At 39.3% G+C, this 27878-nt stretch overlaps 1 protein-coding gene across 4 annotated transcripts in view; it reads right to left on the bottom strand.

The window, feature by feature from the left end:
* Positions 1-27878, bottom strand: part of Mdn1 (midasin AAA ATPase 1) — a 229453-nt gene that overhangs the window by 144488 nt on the left and 57087 nt on the right. For all 4 annotated transcript variants that reach the window (XM_045154108.1, XM_045154109.1, XM_045154110.1 and 1 more), the window contains exons 12-17: positions 26287-26382; positions 24501-24613; positions 18078-18226; positions 17073-17133; positions 3201-3412; positions 1889-1992 (exon numbers count right to left, since the gene is read on the bottom strand). In XM_045154108.1, the coding sequence (XP_045010043.1) occupies positions 1889-1992; positions 3201-3412; positions 17073-17133; positions 18078-18226; positions 24501-24613; positions 26287-26382 (735 nt within the window). The remainder of the gene's footprint in view (positions 1-1888; positions 1993-3200; positions 3413-17072; positions 17134-18077; positions 18227-24500; positions 24614-26286; positions 26383-27878) is intronic.

Here is a 27878-nt window from a genome sequence, read left to right as displayed (position 1 = left end):
GCCACACATGCCCACTAGTTGGTGCAAATGTCTGGAGTATAATTTCAGTGGCTGAGACCCAGAACCAATATATTCTCTCTTTAAAAAAACAAAGAAAAACAGAAGAAATAAAATTCTAAAAAATAAAAATAGGGCTAGAGAGAGATGACTTAGTGGTTAAGGCATTAGACTGTAAAACCAAAGGACCCAGGTTCAATTCACCAGGACCCACATTAGCCAGATGCACAAGGTGGCACATGAGTCTGGAGTTCATTTGCAGTGGCTAGAGGCCCTGGCGTGTACATTCTCTTTGTGTCTAATAAATAAATAAATAAATAAATAAATAAGTAAAAATAGAGGAAAGGGAAAACTGGTGAAAGACTATGGTTGATGCAACTACTTATTAACAAATAATCCCAGCACTTGGGAGGCAGAGGTAGGCAGACTGCCGTGAGTTCGAGCCCACCCTGAGACTCCATAGTGAATTCTAGGTCAGCCTGGGCTAGAGTGAGACCCTACCTCGAAAAACAAAATAAGAAGAAAAAAAAACATATTAACAAATAAGCATAAATTAGCAGAGGTAAGCCACAGTTTATCTACATTGTAATCAAACCCTACTACTGTTCAAGACAGAATGTTACATGTCCATGAAAACCTTCTGAATATGGACTTTTAATAGAAAGTAAAGAAAAAAAGTGAACCAAATCTCTGAAATAAAGGCATCACTTATTTAGAAAATGAATAAATAAAATGTCTGTGAGCCTAACATAGGTGAGGCAATAAATGAGGACCTGTCATTACACATACTGAGGTGTTGAACAGTACCCACTTCAAGGGGGCTATGAAGTTTATTTGGACCAGGTATTATTTCCAAATGAAAAGTGTGTACTGAGCTGGGCGTGGTGGTACACGCCTTTAATCCCAGCACTTGGGAGGCAGAGGTAGGATGACTGCCATGAGTTCGAAGGCACCCTGATATTACATAGTAAATTCCAGGTCAGCCTGGACTAGAGTGAAACCATACCTTGAAACTGCCCCCCCCCAAAAGTGTGTACTGGTTAAAATATATAACCTTTCGCAGTTGCTAAAGAATATATAAACAGGAATTTTTCATCAACTCTAGTTTAATTTAACCAAACTAAACCTTTCGCACAGCAAATATTAGAGATGATCATGACCTGCATGAACAGTTTACCCCAATCTTTCATACAACTTTTCAAACACACATTTAGGTTGGATCTTGGTCTTGATCTCATTGCTCAAGTTTTGGACCATTTGTGTAAACTCCACCCCATAAGCACACAGTTTAAATGAATATCCTCAAATTTATCTTAAAATAAAACTACGCTTGCCGGGCATGGTGGCGCACGCCTTTAATCCCAGCACTTGGGAGGCAGAGGTAGGAGGATTGCTTTGAGTCCGAGGCCACCCTGAGACTACATAGTGAATTTCAGGTCACCCTGGGCTAGAATGAGACCCTACTTTGAGAAACATACTAAACTATGCTAAGCAAGACCCTATGACCACCATAAAAGATATTTCTCAAACTCTTCTATTTAAATCATCATTTCATTCAGTGTTTTCTATCTTATATAGCAAACATAAAAACACAGGGGCTAGGGATATACTTGCTAGCATGCATAAAGCTTTCATCTCCAGTATGACATAAAAGCAGGTATGGTAACACAGTTGTAATCTGTAGTACTGGGGAGGTCAGAAGGGTCATGAGTTCAGGGTCATCATTAACTACAAAGCGAATGTAAAGCCAGCGTGAGATATATGAGAAAAGCTCTCCCTTTAGTTTCTCTCTTCCTCCCACCCTCAAGCATACACATGTGCACACAAGTGCACAACACATTTCCTTTGTCACTAAACCAGTATGTGTTAACCTACATAACACATAAAATACCTCTACAAATGCAAACAATAAGGCATTTTCAGTCATTTTCATCTGTTGCTGGGCATGGCTGAGTCTAAGGCCAAATGCTTCCCATTTCTCCTTTAGGAGTAACCCTAGAAAAAAGTTAAGAAAAATTGTTTGAGTTGTGACACTTTGTGTTACAGTTTCAATCTAAAATGTCCCCCAAAGGCTCATGTTACAAATGTTTAGTCCACATCTGATGGCTATGTTTTAGAAAGCTGTAAAGTCTTTATACAAGCAGAAATAGATGATTTCAAGCAGACCATTGAATATAATAGCCCAGCACGTAGCTCAAGCTTCATGTTGATCTCCAATGTGAGCAACTGTCACATCCAGTTCCTACTGCCATAAAGGAACCACTGCTGATACCATGCCTTCCGCAATATGATGAACTAAAATTTCTTTCCCACCATGATCCAAAATAAATCAGTCTGATAGGTATTTGGGTTCCAGTGACAGAAAAGGATACACATTATAATATAATTTTGAAATACAAAATCATAAAATTTGTAGAACACTTTCTGGGCGTGGTGGTGCACACCTTTAATCCCAGCACTCAGGAGGCAAAAGTGGGAGGACCACTGGGAATTTGAAGCTAACCTGAGAGTACATGAGTACATAGTGAATTCCAGGTCGGCCTAATCTAGAGCAAGACCATACCAAACAAACAAACAAAAAAAAAAAGCCAGATACCTTAGAATAAAGTGCAAAACAAACTAGTCCTCTTACATAATGCCACCTAACATTTAGTTAATGTGTATGTTTATGTGTACCTACTCTTTATTTCCCCTTGGAATAACCCATCAAAGTAGTTATGTCAAAACAATTTCAGAGATAAGGAAGTAGAGAGAAGATCAAACCTTTATTCTGGAGCCAGCTAAACATTGTATCTTTCTGAGGAAATATAGCATTCTGACTACTAAGGAAGGCATATGCATCAGTATTACCACCCACCAGAATAGCAATAATAATGCCAGCAAAGCTGGGTGTAGTGGCAAATGCCTTTAATACCAGCATTCGGGAGGCAGAAGTAGGAGGAGCAGCCACACTGAGACTACGTAATGAATTCCAGGTCAGCCTGAGATAGAGTGGAACCCGACCTCAGGAAAAATAAACAAATAAACAAACAAATAAACAAACAAACAAACCACGCCAGCAAGCATGACAGCAGCATTACTTCAAAATTATTCACTTTTGCCCTGCTCTCTACAGCATTTCAATTTTTATTTCTTTATTCTTCCACCCAAACTTTGCACTTCATTCTGATGAACCCTACGCTCATGCCTTTTCACATCCTTACCAGTTTGACTCTCCTTTCCTTCCTTGGCAACAGCTGACTTATGTACATGTTGCATTAGTCTGAGGAGGTCATGCCATCGTTTGTGCCTGTAACAGGTCTGAATGTGCCCCAAGAAAGTGAAGTTTTGTTTCTTGGAAAATGTCTGGGCAAACAGTTCCTCAAATGCCTCACGTAGAGGTAGCCATATAAGCTTATGATCCACTGGCTTGTAACTGAAACAAAATTAAATGTGATTCACAAACTATTGAAGCTGATGGAACTTAGAAAACAATCAAAAGCAGAAATAATACAATCAAATTACTAAAAATTGGGCTAGAGAGATGGCTTAGTGGTTAAGGTGCTTGTCTGCAAAGTCAAAGGATCCCAGGTTTGATTCCACAGTTCCCATGTAAGCCAGATGCACAAGGTGGTGCATGCAAGTGGAGTTCACTGGCAGTGGCTGGAGGCACTAGTGAGCCCATTCTCTTTCTCTCTCTTTCAAATGAATAAAATTACTTGAAGTCAAAAATGAAAAATAAGATAACTGAAAATCTATGTGTTCAGCTATATTCTCCCATTCCAAATGTCTGAAAGAATACAGATGAGCCGGGCGTGGTGGCACACGCCTTTAATCCCAGCACTCGGGAGGCAGAGGTAGGAGGATTGCCGTGAGTTCAAGGCCACCCTGAGACTACAGAGTTAATCCAGGTCAGCCTGGACCAGAGTGAGACCCTACCTTGAAAAACCAAAAAAAAAAAAAAAAAAAAAAGAATACAGATGAACAAAAAAATAAAATCATAGGACAATCTACTTAATAAACATAGATGCAAGCATTCAACAAAATAAATGCAAACTAAATGCAAGAATACATTAGGAAGATCATCACAATCAAGTTGGTGTCATTCCAGAGAGTCAAAGATGGTTCGATATATATAAAGTAACAAATGTAAAACATGAATGCATTCAAGGACAGAAATCACACATCATCTCAATTCTTACAGAAAAGACTTTTGACAAAATCCAACATCCCTTCATGTTTAAAATTTTTAAATCATTTGTTTATTTGGGAGGGAGGGAAGGAGGGAGGGGGAGAGGGGGCAGAGAGAGAGAGAGAGCGAGCACGAGAGAGAGGGAGAGAATGGATGTGCCAGGATCCCCAGGCAACACAAACAAACTCCAGATACATGCATCCCCATGTGCATCTGGCTTAGGTTGGTCCTGAAGAATCAAACTGGGATCCTTTGGCATTGGAGGCAAATGCCCTAACCACTAAGCCATCTGTCCAGCCCCAATACTTAAACTTTTATACTGTGTTGAGACTGACTATCTATCTATCTATCTATCTATCTATCTATCTATCTATCTATCTATCTATCTTTTTTCTTTCTTTCTATCTATCTATCTTTCTTTCTATCTATCTATCTACCTATCTATCTATCTACATGCACATAATTTTAACTGCGGCCAAGGGGGTCCATTTCCTCCACTTTTATTCAATACAGTTCTGGCAATGAAAGAATCCTTATTTGCACATGATATAATTTTATACATTAAAAATAATAGGCTGGGTCTTCACTTCCGGTTAAGATGCCGGCGTAGGTACCACGCCAAAGCAGCCTAGGGGGGAAAAAAAGACCAAAAAAACTCAGCAAAATATACACTTTTACGAAAAAGTGAGGTGTATAGGAAATTGAAGCGGTAGCGGAGAAGTAGAAGAGATCCAGAGCATCCAGAGCCCGCACAAGCCGGCAACAGCAGCTCTGCCAGCCCCGGCAACCACGGCAGCGGCAGGCTCAGCTTCAGCCGCAGGAAAGCAAGGAGTGGGAGCTTCCCCTCACACCGCACTCTCCGCAACTCAGGAAACATGAAGGGAGAGTGGCAGTGAGCAACGGAGGAGCAGACCAGGAGGTAGAAGAACACGTGGAGCAGCAAGAGAACCAGAGCAACTGCGGCTCCCCCTCTTCCCCACTGCCTGAGCCCAGCTCCAGAGAACAGAGCAGCGGTCCCGAGACTGGCCACGCCAACTTCAGCCGACAGCGGGACCCAAGCAGGAGCAGAGTTCAGGAGCAACATCAGCGGCTCTGGCACCGGAAACAGCAGCAGCAGCTCCAGTCGCAGCAGCAACAGCAGCAGACCCAGCAGCAGCAACTTCTGTGGGAGCAGCGGCAGTGGACACAGCAGCAGCAGCATCTGCAGCAGTGGTGGCTCCAGCAATGGCAGCTACAGCAGCAGCAGAGGCAACAGCAGCAGTGGGTCCAGCAGCAGCACCTTCAGCAGCAGCGGCTACAAATCCAGCAGTGGCAGCTGAGCAGCAGTTCCAGCAGCGGGGGTGCTGATCTGCAGGGCCACACAAGCCAGGCTTCGTTTGCCCCGCATGAAAACTCAGTGCCCAGCTCCAGAAATCAGAACAGCAGCCCGACAACCCAGGCAATAAATTGACTGAGACCAAAATCATCCAAGGTAAATGGGATTGCATCAGGGAAGGGTTTCACTTGGTCGCAATCTGACTTGGATCCCTCACCACACCAGAAATCTTAACCTCTTTGTTCATAGAGGATCTGATCATTATAATAACTACTCTTGCATACATACTCGGAGCTCTTTTTGATTGAATGTGTACAGTATTTAGTTAAACTTTAGAATCTACCTGTATTTTATTCCACTCAGCCTGCTTGAATACTCCTATAGCAGGGAAACTCAAACCCTAAGAACATCTTTGTAGATACTCTGAGAGTCTTAAGAGCCACACCTAACACCTTAAGCTCCTACCCTGAAAATATATTACATCAAATCAACTGATACAGCTAAGAATACCCAGCTAGCTAGAAAATCGAAGCATTAACTTAATCCAAGATGCAAAAATATATACATAACACAAGAAACACTAAAAAGCAAGATGATATAAATCCACCTAAAACTATTAATGCATCAGAAATGTCCTCCAACGAGAACGAGTTAGAAGAAATGCCTAAGAGTCCAAAAGAATGATTATAAATATGTTCAAAGAGGTCAAAGAACAAATCAAAAGAAACAAAGAAGAAATCAAAGGAATCAAAGAAGACGCAGGACACCAATTTAATGAAATAAAGAAGGCAATACAAGACATAAATAAGGAAATAAAAATAATAAAGTAAAACCAGTCAGAATTACTAGCAATGAAGAACACAGTTAATGAAATAAAAAACTCTAGAAAATCTCACCAGTAGGATGGATGAGGGAGAGGACAGAATATCTAAGCTAGAAGACCAGGTGGCAGGTCTAATATAGTACAACAAAGAGAAAGACAAACTTATAGAAAAGTATGAGTGGGAATTTCAAGATATTCGGGACACTATGAAAAGATCCAATATAAGAATTCAGGGGATTGGAGAGATGGCTTAGCGGTTAAGCGCTTGCCTGTGAACCCTAAAGACCCCGGTTCGAGGCTCGATTCCCCAGGTCCCACGTTAGCCAGGTGCACAAGGGGGCGCACGCGTCTGGAATTCATTTGCAGTGGCTGGAAGCCCTGGCGCGCCCATTCTATCTCTCTCCCTCTATCTGTCTTTCTCCCTGTGTCTGTCGCTCTCAAATAAATAAATAAAAAATGAACAAAAAAAATATTAAAAAAAAAAGTCAAATCATCTTTAAAAAAAAAAAGAATTCAGAGCATAGTAGAAGGAGAAGAAATCCACTCCAAAGGCACATTAGGCATCTTCAACAAAATCATAGAAGAAAATTTCCCCCAAATTGGGAAATTGGGATAGAGGTGCCAATGCAGATACAGGAGGCCTTGAGAACCCCAGCCAGACAAAACCCGGAAAGAACCTCTCCTCGCCATATTATAATCAAACTTCCAAACACACACACCAAAGAAAAAATATTGAAAGCAGTTAGACAGAAAAAGCAAGTTACCTACAAAAGCAAGCCCATCAGGATAACAGATTATTCAACACAAACTTTTAAAGACAGAAGGGCTTGGAGTGATATATTCCTAGTTCTGAAAGATAACAACTGTCAACTAAGGTTACTTTATCCTGCAGTTATCCATTCAAATAGATGGAGAAATAAGGACATTCCATGACAAAAGCAGGTTAAAGGAGTATTTGAAGATAAAACCTGCTCTACAGAAAATACTTGATAGAATCCTCCATGCTGAAGAAAAGGAAAAGCATACATTTAAGGAACCTAGAAAAAACAAGCAATACTCAAATACTAGTTAACAGAAGAGAGCACAGGTAGAACCAGAACCACAAAAAAAAAAAAAAAAAAAAAAAATGGCAAACATAAATACACACCTTTCAATAATATCTCGTAATATCAATGGCCTCAATGCCCCAACGAAAACACATAGGTTTGCAGACTGGATTAAAAAGCAGGATCTTACAATTTGTTGTCTCCAAGAAACTCACCTTTCTACAAAGGATAGACATTACCTTAGGGTGAAAGGTTGGAAGACGGTGTTTCAAGCAAATGGGCCTAGAAAACAAGCAGGGGTTGCTATCCTAATATCAGACAAGGAATACTTTAGTCCAATGTTAGTCAAGAAAGATAAGGAAGGTCACGTTATATTGATTAAGGGCATACTCCAACAGGAGGACATTACAATCCTAAACATATATGCACCTAACATGGAGGCTCCCAAATTCGTCAAACAAACACTATTAGAACTAAGGTCACAGATAACACCAAACACAGTGGTGGTGGGTGACTTTAACACCCCACTCTCATCAATTGACAGGTCATCCCGGGAAAAAATAAACAGAGAGGCAACTGGACTAAATGAGGTCATAGAAGGAATGGACCTAACAGATATATACAGGATATTTGATCCAAAGGCTGCAGAATATACATTCTTTTCGGCAGCACATGTGACATTCTCTAAAATAGACCATATATTAGGACACAAAGCAAATCTTAACAAATTCAGGAAAATTGAAATAATTCCTTGCATTCTATCTGACCACAATGGAATTAAACTACGAATCAGTAGCAAGAAAAGCTATAGAGCATACACAAAATCATGGAAACTAAATAATACACTACTGAATGATGAAATCAAGATGAATCAATGAAGAAATCAAGAAGGAAATCAAAAAATTTATAGAGTCAAATGATAATGAGAACACAAAATACCAAAATCTCTGGGACACAATGAAGGCAGTTCTAAGAGGTTAATTTGTAGCTTTAAGTGCCTATATTAAGAAATTAGAAAGGTGGCAAGTAAACCACCTAATGCTTCACCCTAAAGGCTTGGAAAAAGAAGAACAAGGCAAACCAAAAATCAGTAGACAGGAAGAAATAATAAAGATTAGGGCAGAAATTAATGAAATAGAAACAAAAACAACAATCGAAAGAATTAATGAAACAAAGAGTTGGTTCTTTGAAAGGATAAACAAGATTGATAAACCCTTAGCAAATCTGACCAAAAGAAAGAGACAAGAGACACAAATTAATAAAATCAGAGATGAACAAGGTAACATCACAACAGATTCCAGAGAAATTCAAAAAACTATAGGGACATAATATAAAAGCATATACTGCACAAAGTATGAAAATCTGAAAGAAATGGATGCTTTCCTTGATCTATATGACCTACCTAAATTAAATCAAAATGAGATTATCACTTAAATAGACCTATAACAAACATGGAGATCTGAACAGTTATCAGTAATCTCCCAACTAAAAAAAGCCCAGGCCCAGATGGATTCACTGCTGAATTTTACCAGACTTTTAAAGAAGAGCTAACACCATTGCTTCTTAAGCTTTTCCAGGAAATAGAAAAAGAAGGAATTCTACCAAACTCCTTCATGAGGCCAGCATCACCCTGATACCAAAACCAGGCAAAGATAGGACAAAAAAGAAAATAATAATCTCCCTCATGAACATAGATGCAAAAATTCTCAACAAAATATTGGCAAACAGAATACAAGAGTATATCAAACAGATCATTCACCCTGACCAAGTAGGCTTTATCCCAGAGATGCAGGGATGGTTCAACATACGCAAATTTATAAATGTAAAAGATTATATAAACGGGTTGAAGGACAAAAATCACATTAGACGCAGAGAAAGCATTTGACAAAATCCAAAATCCCTTCATGATAAAAGTCCTACAGAGACTGGGAATATAAGGAACATATCCCAATATAATAAAGGCTATTTATGACAAGCCTACAGCCAACATATTACTAAATGGGGAAAAACTGGAAGCTTTTCCACTAAAATCAGGAAAAAGACAAGAGTGTGCACTGTCCCCACTTTTATTTAATATAGTTCTGGAAGTCTTAGCCATAGCAATAAGGCAAGAGACACACATAAAAGGGATACAAATTGGAAAGGAAGAGATCAAGTTATCATTATTTGCAGATGACATGATTCTATACATAAAGGACCCTAAAGACTCTACTAGCAAACTGTTAGAGCTGATCAAAACCTACAGCAATGTAGCAGGATACAAAATAAATACAAAGAAATCAGTAGCCTTCATATATATTCTAACAACAAATACCCAGAGGATGAAATCCGGGAATCACTCCCATTCACAGTTGCATCAAAAAAAATAAAGACCTTGAAATAAACCTAACCAAGGTAGCAAAGAATCTCTACAATGAGAACTTTAAAACACTCATGTGAGAAATTGGAGAAGACACTACAAACTGGAGAAACATCCCTTGTTCCTGGATTTGAAGAATCAATATTGTGAAAATGGCAATCTTACCTAAAGCAATCTACACATTTAATGCAATCCTTATCAAAATTCCAAAGGCTTTCTTCATGGAAATAGAAAAACAATCCAAAAATTCATTTGGAATCACAAAAAACCTCGAATATCTAAAATAATAATGAGCAACAAAAATGAGGCTGGTGGTATCACCATGCCTGATTTTAACCTATACTACAGAGCCATAGTAACAAAAACTGCAAGGTACTGGCACAAAAACAGACATGTAGATCAGTGGAACAGAATAGAGGACCCAAATGTAAGCCCAAGTAGCTATAGCCACCTGATATTCGATAAAAATGCCAAAAATACTCATTGGAGAAGAGACAGCCTCTTCAGCAAATGGTGTTTTGAAAACTGGATATATATCTGCAGAAGGATGAAAATAGATTCTTCTCTCTCGCCATGCACAAGAATTAAGTCCAAATGGATTAAAGACCTTAACATCAGACCTGAAACTCTGAAACTGCTAGAGGAAAAAGTAGGGGAAACCCTTCAATATATTTGTCTTGGCAAAGACTGTCTGAATACAACCCCAATTACTCAGGCAATAAAACCACAGATTAATCACTGGGACCTCATGAAATTACAAAGATTTTGCACTGCAAAGGACACAGTAAAAAAAGCAAAGAGGCAACCTACAGAATGGGAAAAAAATCTTCGCCAGCTATATATCTGATAGAGGATTAATATCTAGGATATACAAAGAACTCAAAAAGTTAAATAATAAGGAATCAAACAAGCCAATCACAAAATGGGCTATGGAGCTAAATAGAGAGTTCTCAAAGGAAGAAATACGAATGGCATATAAGCATCTAAAAAAATGTTCTACGTTACTAATCATCAGGGAAATGCAGATTAAAACTACATTGAGATTCCATCTCACTCCTGTCAGATTGGCCACCATCATGAAAACAAATGATCATAAATGTTGGCAGGGATGTGGAAAACAAGGAACCCTTCTACACTGCTGGTGGGAATGCAATCTGGTCCAACCATTGTGGAAAACAGTGTGGACGTTCCTAAAACAGCTAAAGATTGATCTACCATATGACCCAGCTATAGCACTCCTAGGCATATATCCAAAGGACTCATCTCATTTCCTTAGAAGTACGTGCTCAACCATGTTTATTGCTGCTCAATTTATATAGCTGGGAAATGGAACCAGCCTAGATGTCCCTCAACTGATGAGTGGATATTGAAGATGTGGCACATTTATACAATGGATTTCTACTCAGCGGTAAAGAAAAATGAAGTTATGAAATTTGCAGAAAAATGGATGGACCTGGAAAGTATTATAATAAGTGAGGTAAGGTAACCCAGGCCCAAAAAGCCAAGCACCACATGTTCTCTCTCATATGTGGATCCTAGCTACAGATGATTGCGCTTCTGCGTGAGAATGAAAATACTTAGTAGCAGAGGCCAGTAAGGTAAAAAGGAGACATAAAGGGTAGAGAAAGGAAGGGAGGAGGATACTTAATAGGTTGATATTGTATATATATAATTACAATGATTGTAATGGGGAGGTAATATGATGGAGAATGGAATTTCAAATGGGAAAGTGTGGGGTTGGGGAGGGAGGGAATTACCATGGGATATATTTTATAATCATGGAAAATGTTAATAAAAATTAAAAAAAAAAAATCATCGGCTGGGCATGGTGGTGCATACCTTTAATACCAGCACTCAGGAGACAGATATGGGATGATCACTGTGAGTTCAAGGCCAGCCTGAGACCCTACCTTGAAACCCACCCACCCCCAAAAAGAAAGTATCATGAAGACTCCACTAAAAAAGAGGTTAGAGCTCTGGGCTATCTGAGCACTAGTAAACCTCCAGTTTCTGCTGAGATTCCCAACTTCTCTGCCTGGCTGGGCTGAGACAGGGCAGAACCACCTGATCTCTACTTCCAATATGGGCGCTTTCCTCCCTCCCGCACTGCACATGGCAGGAGCTCCTTGTACTTTCTTTTCCTTCCCTTTATTCTCTTTTTATGGTTCACACAGGCCCACCATGTGGGCTCTCACACCATGTGAGTGTATTCCTTTTCCTTCCCTTAGTTTTATGCTTCCCTCAATAAATAAGTTAATTACTAAAAAAACTGTTAGAGCTGATATAAATTTTGGTTTTTTTGAGGTAGGGTCTCACTGTAGCCCAGGCTGACTTGGAATTAACTATGAAGTTTCAGGGTGGCCTCGAACTCACAGCGATCCTCCTACCTCTGCCTCTCGAGTGCTGGGATTAAAGGTGTGTGCCACCACGCCTGGCTTAGAGCTGATATTTTCAATAAAGTACCAGGATACAAAAATAACACTCAAAAATAAGTAGCCTTCCTACATACTAATATAAAAAACATGCTAAGAACAGGGTATCAGGAAAACAATGACATTCACAATTGCCTCAAATAAATAAATAAAATAAACCTAACCAAGAAAATTCTACAATGAAAACTTCAAAACAGAGCCAGGTGTGGTGGTGCACACCTTTAATCCCAGCATTTGGGAGGCAGAGGTAGGAGCATAGCCGTGAGCTCAAGGCCACCCTGAGACTACATAGTGAATTCTAGGTCAGCCCCGGCTAGAGCGAGACTCTACCTCAAAAACAAAAATGAAACACAACAAGAAAAGAAACTTTTGGGCTGGAGAAAAGGCTTAGCAGTTAAGGCGCTTGCCTGCAAAGCCAAAGGACCGAGGTTCAATTCTGCAGTACCCAAGTAAGCCAGGTGCATGCATCTGGAGTTTGTCTGCAACAGATGGAGGCCCTGGCACACCCATTCTCTTTCTCTTTATCAAATAAATGAAATATTTAAAAAAAAAAAATTTTAGGGACTGGAGAGATGGCTTAGTGGTTAAGGCACTTGCCTATGAAGCCTAAGGACCCAGGTTGGATTTTCCAGGTCCCATGTAAGCCAGATGCACATGGTGGCACATGCATCTGGAGTTTGTTTGCAGTGGCTACAGGCCCTGGCGTGCCCATTCCCCCTCTCTCTTTCTCTGTCTCTCTCATAAATAAATAAATAAATCAGAAAAAAATGTGTTGTTTTTTTTTTTTTAAATTTTAAGAGCCAGGCATGGTGGCGCACGCCTTTAGTCCCAGCACTTGGGAGGCAGAGGTACGAGTATCGCTATGAGTTCAAGGCCACCCTGAGATGACAGAGTTAATTCCAGGTCAGCCTGTACCAAAGTGAGACCCTACCTCGAAAGACCAAAAAAAAAAAAAACCACTTAAAACACTTGACAGAGGGGGCTGGAGAGATTGCTCAGTGGTTAAGGCACTTGCCTGTAAAGCAAAATAACTCATGTTTGATTCCCCAGTACCCAAGTAAAGCCAGATGCACAAGGAGGCACGTGTGTCTGGAGTTTGTTTGCAGTGGTTAGAAGCCCTGGCATGCCCATTCATGCCCATCCTCATTTATTCATTCTAATTCTCTCTCTGTCTCTGTCTCTCTCTCTCTCTCCTTGCAAAGAAATAAATAAAATATTAAAATAAAGATTTTTTTGTTAACCACAAGAGAAAATGAATGTACTAAAAGATGGAAAAATCTCCCAGGCTCGCAGACTGTAAGAAGCAATATTGTGAAACTAGCTATACTACCAGAAGTAGTCTAAGGATTCAATTCCCATCAAATTTCACTATTCTCCACAGAAATAGAAAATCTTGAAATAGATTTGGAAGCACAAAAAGACCCAAGTATAATGATGTAGGTATCACTATACTTGATTTCAAGCCAAGAAACATAAACACAGATTAAAAAACAAATAGTAGCCGGGTGTGGTGGCGCACTCCTTTAATCCTAGCACTCGGGAGGCAGAGGTAGGAGGATTGCCATGAGTTCAAGGTCACCCTGAGATGACAGAGTTAATTCCAGGTCAGCCTGGACCAGAGTGAGACCCTACCTCAAAAAAAAAAAAAAAAAAAATAGTGCCTAGTGCATAATGAATGCCATAAATAAGTCATTATAGTAATTGGCAGTTATCATAGTCTACTGAATAGCTAAAAACAGCAGCTTAGTAGTCAAATTACATTGAGTCTCAATAGAAAAGCTGGTTTATAAGAAGCTAAGCTTATGGGCTGGATCAGCAGTTAAAGGCACTTGCTGGCGATGTCTAACAGCCCAGGTTTAATCCCCCAGTACCCATGTGTATCTTGAGTTTCATTTGCAGTGGTAAGAGGCCCTGTTGTGCAAGCAATCCTCTCTATCTCTCACCTTCTGTCTCTCTTTCCTTGCAAATAATAAAAAAAAAAAACTAGCTAAGCCTCGCATTTGAAGCATAATTATATTCAACAGAGGTTTCAAATGCTTTAAACACACACACACACACACAAACAAAAAGATAGGCTAGAAGACTCACTGTCTGAAAAGATATTTCCTATGTCTGAGTCCTGGGATAATTTTATACTCCACTGGCCATACAGACCTCTCATAACAAGCAGAAGAAAAAGAAGCACCAAAAACTCAAAATTCAACTGTAACACAAATGCTTAGCAAGAATCAATCAGAAAAGAACAGAAGAAATACACTGCAAACTATTGTAATGCAATGTTTTCAATGTATGTTTTTCAGAAAAGGTACCATAGGAGCAATTTCAATGCCAACCAGGATGTGGCAGCAGAACACCCACATACTATATGCACACTATATTTAAGAAGTACTCATTTGACATGGCTAAAATAAAAAGGACTCTCTAAGGTAATAAGGTAACACATGAATGAACAAAAAATAAGAGAGAAATAAAAGAAAGAGAAACAGCCTGTGGTGGTTTGATTCAGGTGTCCCCCATAAACTTAAGTGTTCTGGATGTTAGGTTCCCCAGCTGATGGCAACTGGAAATTAAAGCCTCCTGGAGGAGTGTATTGTTGGGGGCGGGCTTATGGGTGTTATGGCCAGTTTCCCCATGCCAGTGTTTGGCACACTCTTCTGTTGGTATGGTCCACCTTATGTTGGCGAGGGGGTGATGTCCACCCTCTGCTCATGTCGTCATTTTCCCTGCCATCATGGAGCTTCCCCCTCGAGCCTATAAGTCAAAATAAATCTCTTTTTCCCACAAGCTGCTCTTGGTCAGGTGATTTCTACCAGCAATGTGAACCTAACTGCAACACAGCTCATAATAAGAAATGCAAAAATAAAATAATGCCAAAATGCATTTTATCATTTCATAGTTGAGTTCTCAGTTCAAACAACCACTCTGTCTTCTCTTTTTAATTTTTTTCTTCTTCTTTAATTTAGATTTATTTGAGAGAAAGAGGGGAACAGATAGAGAAAGAGAGAGAATGGGCATTCCAGGGCCTTTAACAATTGCAAACAAATTCTAGACTCATGTGTCACCTTATGTATCTGGCTTATGTATCTTAAGGACAATTTTATGTGTGGCAAGGAAGATGCTACACCTTTAATTTTGTCTTTTTCTTCTCTAAATATTAGGTTTTCCCTCTCTGTACCCATCTCAAGTCTCTTCCGTAGATTCAATACTATAAGCATATGATCTTAACTTACTATGTAGTGCTAGATTTTCTCTTTGAGGAATTATACCTGTTACTTCTAAGTCATACTTCACTCTTTCATGGAGTCTTTTAAGTTCTTAGAATTTAGTTTTGTTCTCTTATTAAAGGTAATAGGTAATGTGTAGATCTGTATGCTGCCCATCAGAACTCCATGTTAAATATGACAAAAAAAATCAGATGAAAATTTAATGAGGGACTGGGGCATACCTCAGCAATATAATAATGCTGGTGTAAGATATATAATGCCCTGAGTGTAACCTTCAGCAGAAACAATTGTATACAACATGAGACACTATCATGGTAACATTAGTCAAAGAGCAAAGGCAAAAAATATGGTAGCACAAGCCAATAACTGAAGTATTTGAAAGGTAATAGCAGGAGGATACAGAGTGTTAGCTCAGCTGGGGGTACGTAAGGAGAGCCAAATAAAATAAAAAAATAAAATAAAAAATAAAATAAAATAAGCCCCGGTGCGGTGACACATGCCTTTAATCCCAGCACTTGGGAGGCATAGGCAGGATAATCAACATGGGTTCAAGGCCACCCTGAGACTACATAGTGAATTTCAGATCAGCCTGAGCTAGAGTGAGACCCTACCTCAACAAAAACGGGAGAAAAAAAAAAAAAACTAGAACAAGCACAGGAGCAAGAAGGTAGTATGTCCTAACAAAGATCAATTAATTAATATGTTTTGTAATATAAACAACCTGATTTTTAATAGACTTTAATATGTCTACCTGTTATGATTTCTTACAAAGATCCAGATTTGTAAACCAATTAGACCTATAGACATTTTGTATTTTTATTTTTATTTTTTTAATTTTTATTAACATTTTCCATGATTATAAAATATATGCCATGGTAATTCCCTCCCTCCCCACCCCCACACTTTCCCATTTGAAATTCCATTCTCCATCATATTACCTCCCCATTACAATCACTGTAATTACATATATACAATATCAACCTATTAAGTATCCTCCTCCCTTCCTTTATTATCTTTTTTTATTTTTTTATTTATTTTTATTTTTTTTAATTTTTTTTTTATTTATTTATTTGAGAGCGACAGACACAGAGAGAAAGACAGATAGAGGAAGAGAGAGAGAATGGGTGCGCCAGGGCTTCCAGCCTCTGCAAACGAACTCCAGACGCGTGCGCCCCCTTGTGCATCTGGCTAACGTGGGACCTGGGGAACCGAGCCTCGAACCGGGGTCCTTAGGCTTCACAGGCAAGCACTTAACCGCTAAGCCATCTCTACAGCCCTAGAGTATTATCTTTAAGAGCAAAGACCTCAAGGATTTATTTTTCAAATGAAGAGAAAAATAAGAATATCTCAATAAATTCCAATAAATGCTACTGTGATGGGGTACAGCATGCAAGTCTCTGGACATGCTCCCAGTTTTTGTAAAGAAAACAGTAAAACATAATAAACAAAATAAGAAACATAAACATAACAAAATAAGAAAAAAATAAGAAAAGTTTTTAGGGCTGGAGAGATGGCTTAGCTGTTAAGACGCTTGCCTGTGAAGCCAAAGAACCCAGATTCAACTCCCCAGAACCCACATAGGCCATATGTACATGGTGGGTGCATGTGTCTATTTGTCTGCAGTGACTATAAGTCCTGGGATGCCCATTTTCTCCTCTTTCTCTTCTCTAATAAAATTTTTTTAAAGTTTTCAAACCACACCTACCCTCCAAGCAAGTCTGCAGTGTCACTTTGCTGGTTCATATTAACCACACTCAAACGATGGCCTTTAAGAAGCAAAGAGGAAAAAAAAAAATCATTTCAAATATTTGAAAACCCTTATAAACATATTAATGCACATTTCATTTGTCTTTTTCATTTATTTTCTTGAATCTAAAAATTCTTTGTTAAGTTGATGCTATCAAATGACTCAAAATACCCACACTATGTAATTGTCTTGGCCATTAGGAAAAATAAAACCTATTTTTAAAATTGTCCAATTTACTTAATTAAACACGATACATAAGCTGGGCTTGGTAACACATGCCTGTAAACCCCAGCAGAGAGCAGATAGATGCAGGAGGATCATAAGGATCAGAAAAGGCAACCCTGTACACAGTAGGACTTTGTCACAAAATAAACAAAAAATAAGGTACATGTGTAGTAAAATATAATCCCATTGGCCTGAAACAAAACAAATTCTATTTGCAAAGCAAAGAATACAATTGAACTGAGACAATACTAATGTGTTACTATCATGCCCTCCCCTGGCCACAGGGAAGGATTACATGTAGGTCTCATTAAATTCTAATACCCTTTTTAGATGTACTATTTTAATTTAAAAAAAAAAAAGAAAGAAAAAAGGCTGGAGATATGGCTTAGCAGTTAAGCGCTTGCCTGTGAAGCCTAAGGCTCAATTCCCCAGGATCCACTTTAGCCAGATGCACAAGGGGTACATGCATCTGGAGTTTGTTGCAGTGGCTGGAGACCCTGGCGCGTCTATTCTGTTTCTCTCCTCTCTCTATCTGCCTCTTTGTCATTCTCAAATAAATAAATAAAAAGAAACAAAAATAAATAAATAGGTGTGATAGTACATGCTTGTAATCATAGCAAACTGGAGGCTAAGGCATGAGGATCAAGTTTAAAGGCAGCATGTGGTATAAAGCCAGGTCCTACTTCCACCAAAAAAAGTCATTGTGAAATGCCCAGAGGCAAAATTCTTTCCAATCACCTGTAATATGAGCCAAGTACTGTACAGTAGAAGTTTTGCCAGTTCCAGTCTCTCCTACCAACAACACAGGCTCCCCTCTGCTGACACACACAGCTAGCTGTTCGATGAGAACACAGGATGGCCTAGTTCCAGCAAAAGTAAACTTCTCCCTAGGAAAAGGAACAAACAATTTAGAAGCTTAATTAGGCCAGATCAGATAATGAAGAATTATAATTCCATCTCTACCAGGGAGACTAAGGCAGAAGGATCACAAGTTCAATACCACTCTGACCAGCTTTAAAAAAGGTATTTTAGGGACAAAGGAGTGTCCAGCACTGAAACACCTCACACCCACCAAGGCTCAGGGTCCATTGCAGAAGAGGTGGCGGAAAGAATGAAAAGAGCCAAAGGAAAGGAACCACTCCTTACAAACAACTGTTCTGACAGAATGTGGCCTCGATATATAAGACCTCACAGTGCCTAGCGATACCTGCAACAAGACCCTCATGATAGGAGAAAAAGACAATGATATCAAATTAAAAGAGACTAACGGAGAGGGGGGGATATGACAGAGAGCAGAGTTATGAAAGAGAAAGTGAGGGAGGGGAGGGAAGGGGAGTAATAAGATAATAAAAATAAAAAAAGAACAAGAATGCAATAGTAGAGATAAGTTTTTAAATTTTTGTTTATTTATTTTGAAAGAGAGAATAGGCATGCCAGAGCCTCTAGCCATGGTCTTCATCACCTTGTCCATATGGCTCATGTGGATATTGGGGAATTGAACCTGGATCCTTAGGCTTCAAAGGCAAGTGCCTTAACCACAAAGGCATCTCTCCAGCCCTGAGATAGGTTTAAATATAAGGACTACTTGGTTAAAATTAAGTGTTGGAAGATAGCCCTTTGTTTTTTCCTTAAATCATTTAGAGAGATGGTAAAGTGAAATAATACTGTGAAGACAGAAAGTAAAAGAAATTGTGTAATTAAAAAAAAAAACAAAGTTATGGGCGTGATGGCGCATGCCTTTAATCCCAGCACTTGGGAGGCAAAGGTAGGAGGAGTTTGAGGCCACCCTGAGAATACAAAGTGAATTCCAGTTCAGCCTGTACTAGAGTGAGACCCTACCTCGAAAAACAAAAAAAGAGAAAGAAAAAAAAGGTATTTGTTTTTTAAAAAGGCAAAAAACAGGAATGTAACTCAGTGGTACATCACTTCTCTAACATGAAAGAGGACATGGATTTGATCCTCAGAACTGAAATAAAACAGAAATTTATAAAAAGAAATAAGGGGCTGGAGAGATAACGTACCACTCAAGGCTTTATCCAAGTAAAGCCAGATACACAAATTGATAGATGTGTCTGGAGTTCATTTGCATTGGCAGGAAGCCCTGCACATCCATTCTCTTTGCCTGTCTCTCTTCCTTCTTCCCTTTCCTCACTTCTCAAATTTAAAAAAAAAAAAAAAAAAAAGAGTCTGGTGTGGTAGCACATGCCTTTAATCTCACCACTGAGAATTCACTGAGTGAATTCCAGGTCATCCTGGGCTAGAATGAAAGCCTACCTCAAAAAAGCAAATAAACACCAAAAAAAAAACCACAAAAAAACCCTCGGGCAGGAGGGATGGCTTAGTGGTCAATGCGTTTGCCTGCAAAGCCAAAGGACCCAAGTTCGATTCCCAGGACTCACATTAGCCAGATTAGCCAGATGCACAAGGGGGTGCACACGTCCGGAGTCCATTTGCAATGGCTGGAGGCCCTGGCACACTCATTAATTCTCTCGTGCATTTTCTCTACCTCTCCCTCTTTCTCTGTCAAATAAATAACTAAATAAAAATGAAATATTAAAAAAAAAACACGGGCATGGTGGTGCACTCCTTTAATCCCACCCCTTGGGAGACAGAGGTAGGAGGATCACCATGAGTTCAAGGCCTCCCTGAGATGACACTGAATTACAGGTCTGCAAGGGCTACAGTGAGACCCTATCTTGAAAAGCTGAAGAAAAAAAGTCTTCAAGGGCTGGAGAGATGGCTTAGCAGTTAAGTGCTTGCCTGTGAAGCCTAAGAACTCCATTTCAAGGCTCGATTCCCCAGGACCCATGTTAGCCAGATGCACAATAGGGAACATGCGTCTGGAGTTCATTTGCAATGGCTGGAGGCCCTGGAGTGCCCATTCTCTCCCCCCACCTTTTCTCTCTGTCGCTCTCAAATAAATAAGAATATTTTTTTTAAAAAAAGTCTTCCACGTTTTCCTTAGTGTTGCTATAAGCAACCTGACTGGCAAATTTCAATGCAAAACAGCACAGAGTAAATGCTTTTATAATGTAACATTCTCACAACATAAAAACTACCAAAATTAATCTGGTCTGCAAACACTAAATATTCATACAACTGGTAAGGTGCTAGGTTCTGGACATTCAAAACATAAATACAACATTATCTGTACTGTTTAATCTTTTTTTTTTTTTTTGGTTTTTCAAGGTAGGGTCTCACTCTGGCTCAGGCTGACCTGGAATTCACTATGTAGTCTCAGGGTGGCCTCGAACTCACAGAGATCCTCCTACCTCTGCCTCCCGAATGCTGGGATTAAAGGCGTGCGCCACCACGCCCGGCTTGTACTGTTTATTCTTGACCAAATTACTTAATCTACCCAAGCACCAATGTCCTAAGAAAATGTGGATAATACTAAGTAGTTGTGTTAGATTGGTCTTCCCTAAAAAATTAAGTCAAGTCAGAAGCTATAAATGTAACCTGTCTTAATATAGTTAGCAAAAGTCATACTACATTAAAGTGAGTCTTTACTTCAAGGTTGGTGTCCATATAAGAAGAGATTTGGGGCTGGAGAGAGCGCTTAGCAGTTAAGGCATTTGTTTGCCTGAAAAGCCAAAGGATCCCAGTTCGAGTCCCCAGATGCACAAGGGGGCATATGCATGTGGAGTTCACTTGCAGTAGCTGGAGGCCCTAGTGTGCCCATTCTTACACTCTCTCTCAAATAAGTAAATAATTTTTTTTTTTAAAGATTTGGGCCGGGAGTGGTGGCACACGCCTTTTATCCCAGCACTCGGGAGGCAGAGGTAGGAGGATCGCAGAGAGCTCGAGGCCACCCTGAGACTACATAGTGAATTCTAGGTCAGCCTGAGCCAGAGTGAGACCCTATCTCGAAAAACCAAAAAAAAAAAAAAAAAAGATTTGGAGACAAAAATATACACAGGGAAAAAGATTATTTGACAATAGGTAAGCTGGCGTGTAAAGCTATACAGAACAAGGAACACAAAGATGATTTGGGGGGAAAAAAATCAGAAAGGAGCAAGAAAATAGACTTCACAAACCTTTCAGAAGGAACATGGGGGCCTGCTCACTCCATGACTGCAGACTTCTACCCTCTAGAACTAACAGACACTAAAGTCTGCCATGTAAAAGCAACAAAGTTGGGCTGGAGAGATGGCTTAGCAGTTAAGGCACTTGCTTATAAAGCCAAAGGACCCAAGGCTCAATTCCCCAGGACCCACATAAGACAGATGAACAAGGTGGTGCATGCATCTGGAGTTTGTTTGTAGAGGCTGAAAGCCCTGGTGAACCCATTCTCTCTATCTACCCCACCAAACAAATTACATTTTTTTAAAAAAAGCTACAAAGCTTATGGTAACTTGTTATGATAATCCTAGGACTACTAATATATTAGTAAGTAAGACTGTAGTTGCCAAAAGGTATAGTGACACATGCCTTTAATCCCAGCACTCAGGAAGCAAAGGTAGGATGATCACTGTGAGTTTAAGCCAGGCTAATACCACAGAATAAGGTCCAGGTCACCCTGAGCTAGAGTGAGACCCTACCTCGGAAAAATTAAATAAAATAAAAAGGCTATTGTACCACAATGTCAAACATAAAATTTATTTTAGAAAAAAAATACTAAGATAAATGGAATCAAGAGGTTACCCAGGCCCAGAAAACCTTGAACCACTTGTTCTCTCTCATATGTGGATCCTAGCTTTAATTGTTTAGATTTATATGTGAGGTAGAGAAAAAGCTTAATGGGAGGGTACAGTAGGTATGTAAATAGAGGGACAGATTACTGGGGGGAATGGTCAAAGAGGAGGGAATAGAGGAGAGGAAGGGGATAGGACAAGAGTTAATCAAAATTTAAGATGCTATGAATAAGCCTATTTATTTGCTAGCTAATAATATGTATGTTTAAAAAAGAAAAAGCCGACTGGAAAAATGGCTTAGTCGTTAAGGTGCTTGCATGCAAAGTGAAAGGAACCAGGTTTGATTCCCCTGGACCCACATAAGCCAGATACACAGTGGTGCATGCATCTGAAGTTCTTTTGCAATGGCTGGAGACCCTGGTGTACCCAATTCTCTATATCTGCCTCTTTTTCTCTCTCTCGCAAATAGAAATAAATTTTTAAAAAAAGAGAGACAGTAGGCTACAGACATGGCTTAGTGGTTAAGGCACTTGCCTAAAAAGCCAAAGAACACAGGTTTGATAACCAAGGACACACGTAAGCCAGATGCACAAGGTGGCACATGCATCTGGAGTTCAATAACAGTGACTGGAGGCTTTGGTCCACCCATATTCATATTCATATTCATACAAAACTGTCTTGATATTCATGACCTTGTAGTGTCTGACACTACCTACACAAGACCTTCATAATAAGTGGAAAAGATGATGACATCAAAATAAGAGACTGACTGGAAGGAGAAGGAAATTTAGTGTAAGGTGGATTTGAGAGGGGATAATAGGAGTGGGGTAGGGAATTTTATAGCTTATTGTCTATACTTATGGAAGATGTCAATAAAGTTTTTTAAAATAAAAAGTGATAGCAGAGGGTTCAGCACTAAATGAAACATCTCTACCACACCCTCGAAGAGTCAGAGACCACTGCAGAAGACAAAGTGGAAAGAATGTTAAGAGCAAAAGGAATAGAGGACTGTTAAGAATACTGTCTTCCACACACAAAGTGGCCTTGCTATTTTCATGGTCTCCCAGTGGTTGATGCTACTTATACATGGATAGTAGGAGGGAAAAATGATGGCATCAAAATAGAAGACGCTAGTTGGAAAGAAGAAAGGATTCAGTGGAAGAAACATTTAAAAGGGGGAAGAAGGAGGGTAGTGGAAGGGAAATGTGATCATGGTATATTGTCTATATTTATAGACACTGCCAATTAAGAAGTTTAAAAAAAAACATTCTATCTGCACCCATCCCCCCCCCCAAATAAATAACATACTAAGGGGTGGGGCTTGAGAGATGGCTTAGTAGTTAAGACGCTTGTTAACAAAGCCAGAGGTCTCAGGTTTTATTCCCCAATATCCACATAAAGCCAGATACACAGGTCGCACATGTGTCTGGAGTTTGTTTGCAATGGCCAGAGGTCCTGGCACACTCATGTTCTCTCTCTTTCTCGCTCTCTCAAATAAATATTAAAAAAAAAAAAAAAAAAAAAAGTAAAAAGGGACCGGTGAGATTCCTTTAGTGGTTGTTAAGGCTCTTGCCTGCAAAGCTAAAGGACCCAGGTTCGATTCCCCAGGACTCACATAAACCACATGTACAAGGTGGAGCATATGTCTGGAGTTTATTTGCAATGGCTGAAGGTCTTGGTATGCCCAATCTCTTTGTCTCTATCTGCCTCTCTCTCTCTGTCTCTTAAATAAATAAATAAAAATTTAAAAAAATTAAAGGTTAAAAAAAAAGCCGGGCATGGTGGCACATGCCTTTAATCCCAACACTTAGAAGGCAGAGGTAGTCAAGACCACCCTGAGAGTACATAGAGAATTCCAGGTCAGCCTGGGATAAAGAGCAAGACCCTACCTCAAAATACCAAAAAAAAAAAAAAAAAATCTTTCTCCCTTTCTCTGCAAAATAAATATAGTATTTATTTTAAAAGTTAAGGGCTTAGGAGGCAGAAGTAGGAGGACTGCTGTGAGACCGAGGCCACCCTGAGACTCTACAATGAATTCCAGGTCAGCCTGGGCTTAAGTGAGACCCTACCTCCAAAATATAAATAAAAATAAAAACGGTAAGGACTGGAGAGATGGCTTAAGGGTTAAGGTGCTTGCCTGCAAAGCCAAAAGACCCAGGTTTGATTCTCTAGTACCCACATAAGCCAGGTGGCATTTGGGTCTAGAGTTTGTTGCAGTCTCTGGAGGCCCTGATGTACCCATTCTATTTGCCTCCTTCACTCTCTTAAGTAAATAACCAATTAATTAATTAGTGTTAAAATCTTCACTAAATACAGTGTAAGGAGGATCTTCCCAGTCCCCACAGCTTTCTTCACTCCCTTCACCTCTAGTCACACAGAACACAACTGGAAAAGCACTGTGCCTTATCATGCACAACACTGAGAACACAATGAAAGCACACGAGTTTGCTCAAATCCCTGTACTACATGTTATAGCAAATTCCTGAAAAACTTCATCATCTGCACATTAGATGACAATCCTACTTACTTCTTTATGTGAACAGCCTCACTTTGTTTCCTCAAAAGCTGCACTCGACCTACTTGTACATCTAGTTCATTGATCACAATTTCTGGTTTATAAAGTTTGCAGAAAAATTCAACCTGTGGGAAAGAAACATTTCAATAAAGTTAAAAATATGCATACTTTATTACATCTCAAGTGAACAAGCTAACAGCTAACATTTACTAATAAAACTGAGGAACAAAAACTTCTAACATTAAAAATAAAACAATTTTTAAAAAGAATAGAGTTGGGCGTGGTGGCATACACCTTTAGTCCCAGCACTCGGGAGGCAGAGGTAGGGGGATTGCTATGAGTTTGAGGCCACCATGAGACTCCATAGTGAATTCTAGGTCAGCCTGGGCTAGAGTGAGACCCTACCTCAAAAAAAAAAAAAAAAAAAGAATATTCATAAATTTCTAAAACAGTACAAGAATCCATGGTTTGACTGTAGCCAAAGAAAAAAAGAAACTATTACAGATACTCCTGGAATCCTGGAAGTCTACCCAGTAGCCATTCATCTTTTTCTGAATACTAAGTCAAAATAATCCAGATTTGTTCAGGTTTACTGCAAGAATAAAAGAGGCAAAGTTCTCAAGGGGAACACTTTTACAACCAAAGAAGTGAATACCAATCATGGTAGTTTCCCTGACTCCTGCCCATCAATAGCATTTAAGTCCCTGTCAATGGGGTATTATTGTACTAGAGGCCAAACTATCTTGATTATAGGAGCCCTAAAACATCATTACTATTACAATTCCTGCCATAAGGCTTAAACAGCAGCCCTAGAAACATCTTTACTATTGCAACTCCTGCAATAAGGTATTAATAGAGTAATGGCTCAAGTAAGAATGCCATGTATCTGCCTCAGGATGAACTATAGGCATTAACAGACATCAATGGCAGCAATACAACACTCAAATGCTTTGCACTACACACATAAATATGTAAATACAACAAATACACACATACATATATCTATGTACGTTTTTGTGTGGTGCTAGAGATCAAACTCAGGAACTCATGTGTGCCAAGCACACACACACACACACACACACACACACAAAACTACTGAGAAACATCCTTAAATCTGCAAAATATATATTTTAATTTAAAATAAAAAGGTGAAACATTAACAATGTCAGTAATGAAACCAAACAGTGAGTACACAACATTCATATAGACAACTTTTTTGTAATTTTCCTAATGTTTGAATATAATAATAAAGATAGAGGGAAAACATCTATGCACTAACCTATAGACAAAGATGTTACTAAGACTTAGTTCTTAAGTCAATAACCTACAGACTAAAATGGTCAAAATAAGGATAGAGGGATGCTCAGTGTTTAAAGGCATTAGCTTGCAAAGCCTGCCAGCCTATGTCCAATTCGCCAGTCTGGATGTAAAGCCAGACGCAAAGTGGCTCATGTATCTGGAGTTATTTGCAGTGGTAAACGGCCCTAGTGTATCCATTCTCTCTCCCTCCCTATCCCACAAAGTACTTTTTTAAAAAACAGAAATAAAAGGGTTTCAAAAATGCTGGCAAATACAGTGTATATATATATATGATATATAACATGAGGAAACTCACTTTAGGGATGTCTTACATATGAGAATTACTTATCTGGAGGATACTAAGGTTTTATGTCTTTGACAGACAGTAATGAAACACTAATATTTACAACGAAAAAGTTCTCCCAAGCAAAGACTATGAACCAACAAGCAAGCTAAATAGTCCAGTGTCCTTTCAATATTCACCGAAAGCTCCACATACCTTTTTCTTAGAAATGTTCAATTTGCTTCCGATAACTTCCGCCATTTTCAGTTTGCTCTTGTGCTCAGAAAGCATTGCTGTGAAACAGTCCAGAGCCTAACAAAATAACCAAGGTAAATGTCAACTGATTTTAAGAATGATACATTAATCAAAGAGTATCATTATCCTAAACCTCAAGTGAGAAAACAGAAAATCGAGTAAGAATATTTTGCAGGATAAGAAGTTCAAATAAAGTACCAACTCTGTAAACAGAACTTTACCATAATGGAGAGAGGAAAAAATATGTTAAGGATATTACTGAAATACTGGTTAAACTACAAATAAAATAACTTCATGCTTCACATTGCAACTTCAGACAAAAAATGATGATTTCGTGCTTATCAGCAGATATATGAATCATGAAACAATTAACTCTCAGTACTGAAATAACACCAAAGGATTGTTTTCCAGATGAAAGGGGAAATATATGGTGTACATCAGAGGGGACTATAGAGTCATTCTCCTAAACCAGCATTCAATCTCAGCATCTATTTACAGGTAAGCAAACATGTCTTCTTATGCAATGAAAGAGAAAGTGTTTCCAAAAATGGATTAAACTTGTATTTGAATCCATTAAGTAGTCCATTAAAACCACTAATCACAGCAAGTCCAAAGAATAAAATAAAGTACCATAAGTGTGGTATAATTCTGTTCATTGTCCCAGATTGTTGGCAGACAGCTTCAACAAAATCCATAGAATTACCCAAGTGATCTGTGTTTTCACTATGCACAACAAATTTCTCGACTACATCAGTTTTTTTGTTTGTTTGTTTGTTGTCCAAGGTAGGGTTTCTCTCTGGTCCATTCTGACCTGGAATTAACTATATAGTCTCAGGGTGGCCTCAATTTCATGGAGATCCACCTACCTCTACCTCCTGAGTGCTGGTATTAAAGGCATGTGCCACCACGCCCGGCTTACATCAGTTTTTGATAATAGCAGCATAGTAGGCCCTTAGACCGTTGAAGAGAGGAAAGGGCATGCCAGAAAGACCAGCCTCTTGATTGGAAAATTCAAACTTTCAGCCCCATCCCTGTTAAGAAATGAAGAGAAGGGCCGGGCATGGTGGCATATGCCTTTAATCCCAGCACTCGGGAGGCAGAGGTAGGAGGACTGTCATGAGTTCAAGGCCACCCTGAGACTACATAGTAAACTCCAGGTCAGCCTGGGCTAGAGTGAGACCTTACCTTGAAAATAAAAAAGAAAAGAAAAAAGAAATGAAGAGAAGGACTAGAGACTGAGTTTAAACTCATGATTAAGGATGTAAGACCTCAATAAAACTCTGCCTAATTAACTTCAATTCCCAGAAAACATGCTAGCTGACAAATATGCTACTAGAATTAGCAGAGTAGTATAGTTGTGTGGGATGGTATGACCACCTGTGCATACAGATAAGCATGGCCCATGCACACATGAACTGACACCAGAAGCTGATTTTGAATACCTTCCTTTATTGTTTTTTCCATTAGAACCTAACTGATCCTGGAGTTTCTAGCCTGGCAACGCCCCAGTGGTCCTATCCCTACTTGCATGGGTGCTGGAGACCTCTTGCTTA

The sequence above is a fragment of the Jaculus jaculus genome, chromosome 7 (genome assembly GCF_020740685.1).
Source record: "Jaculus jaculus isolate mJacJac1 chromosome 7, mJacJac1.mat.Y.cur, whole genome shotgun sequence".
NCBI lineage: Eukaryota > Metazoa > Chordata > Mammalia > Rodentia > Dipodidae > Jaculus > Jaculus jaculus.
The sequence above is the reverse complement of the archived record's forward strand: the minus strand, read 5'-3'. Positions and strand labels throughout refer to the sequence as shown.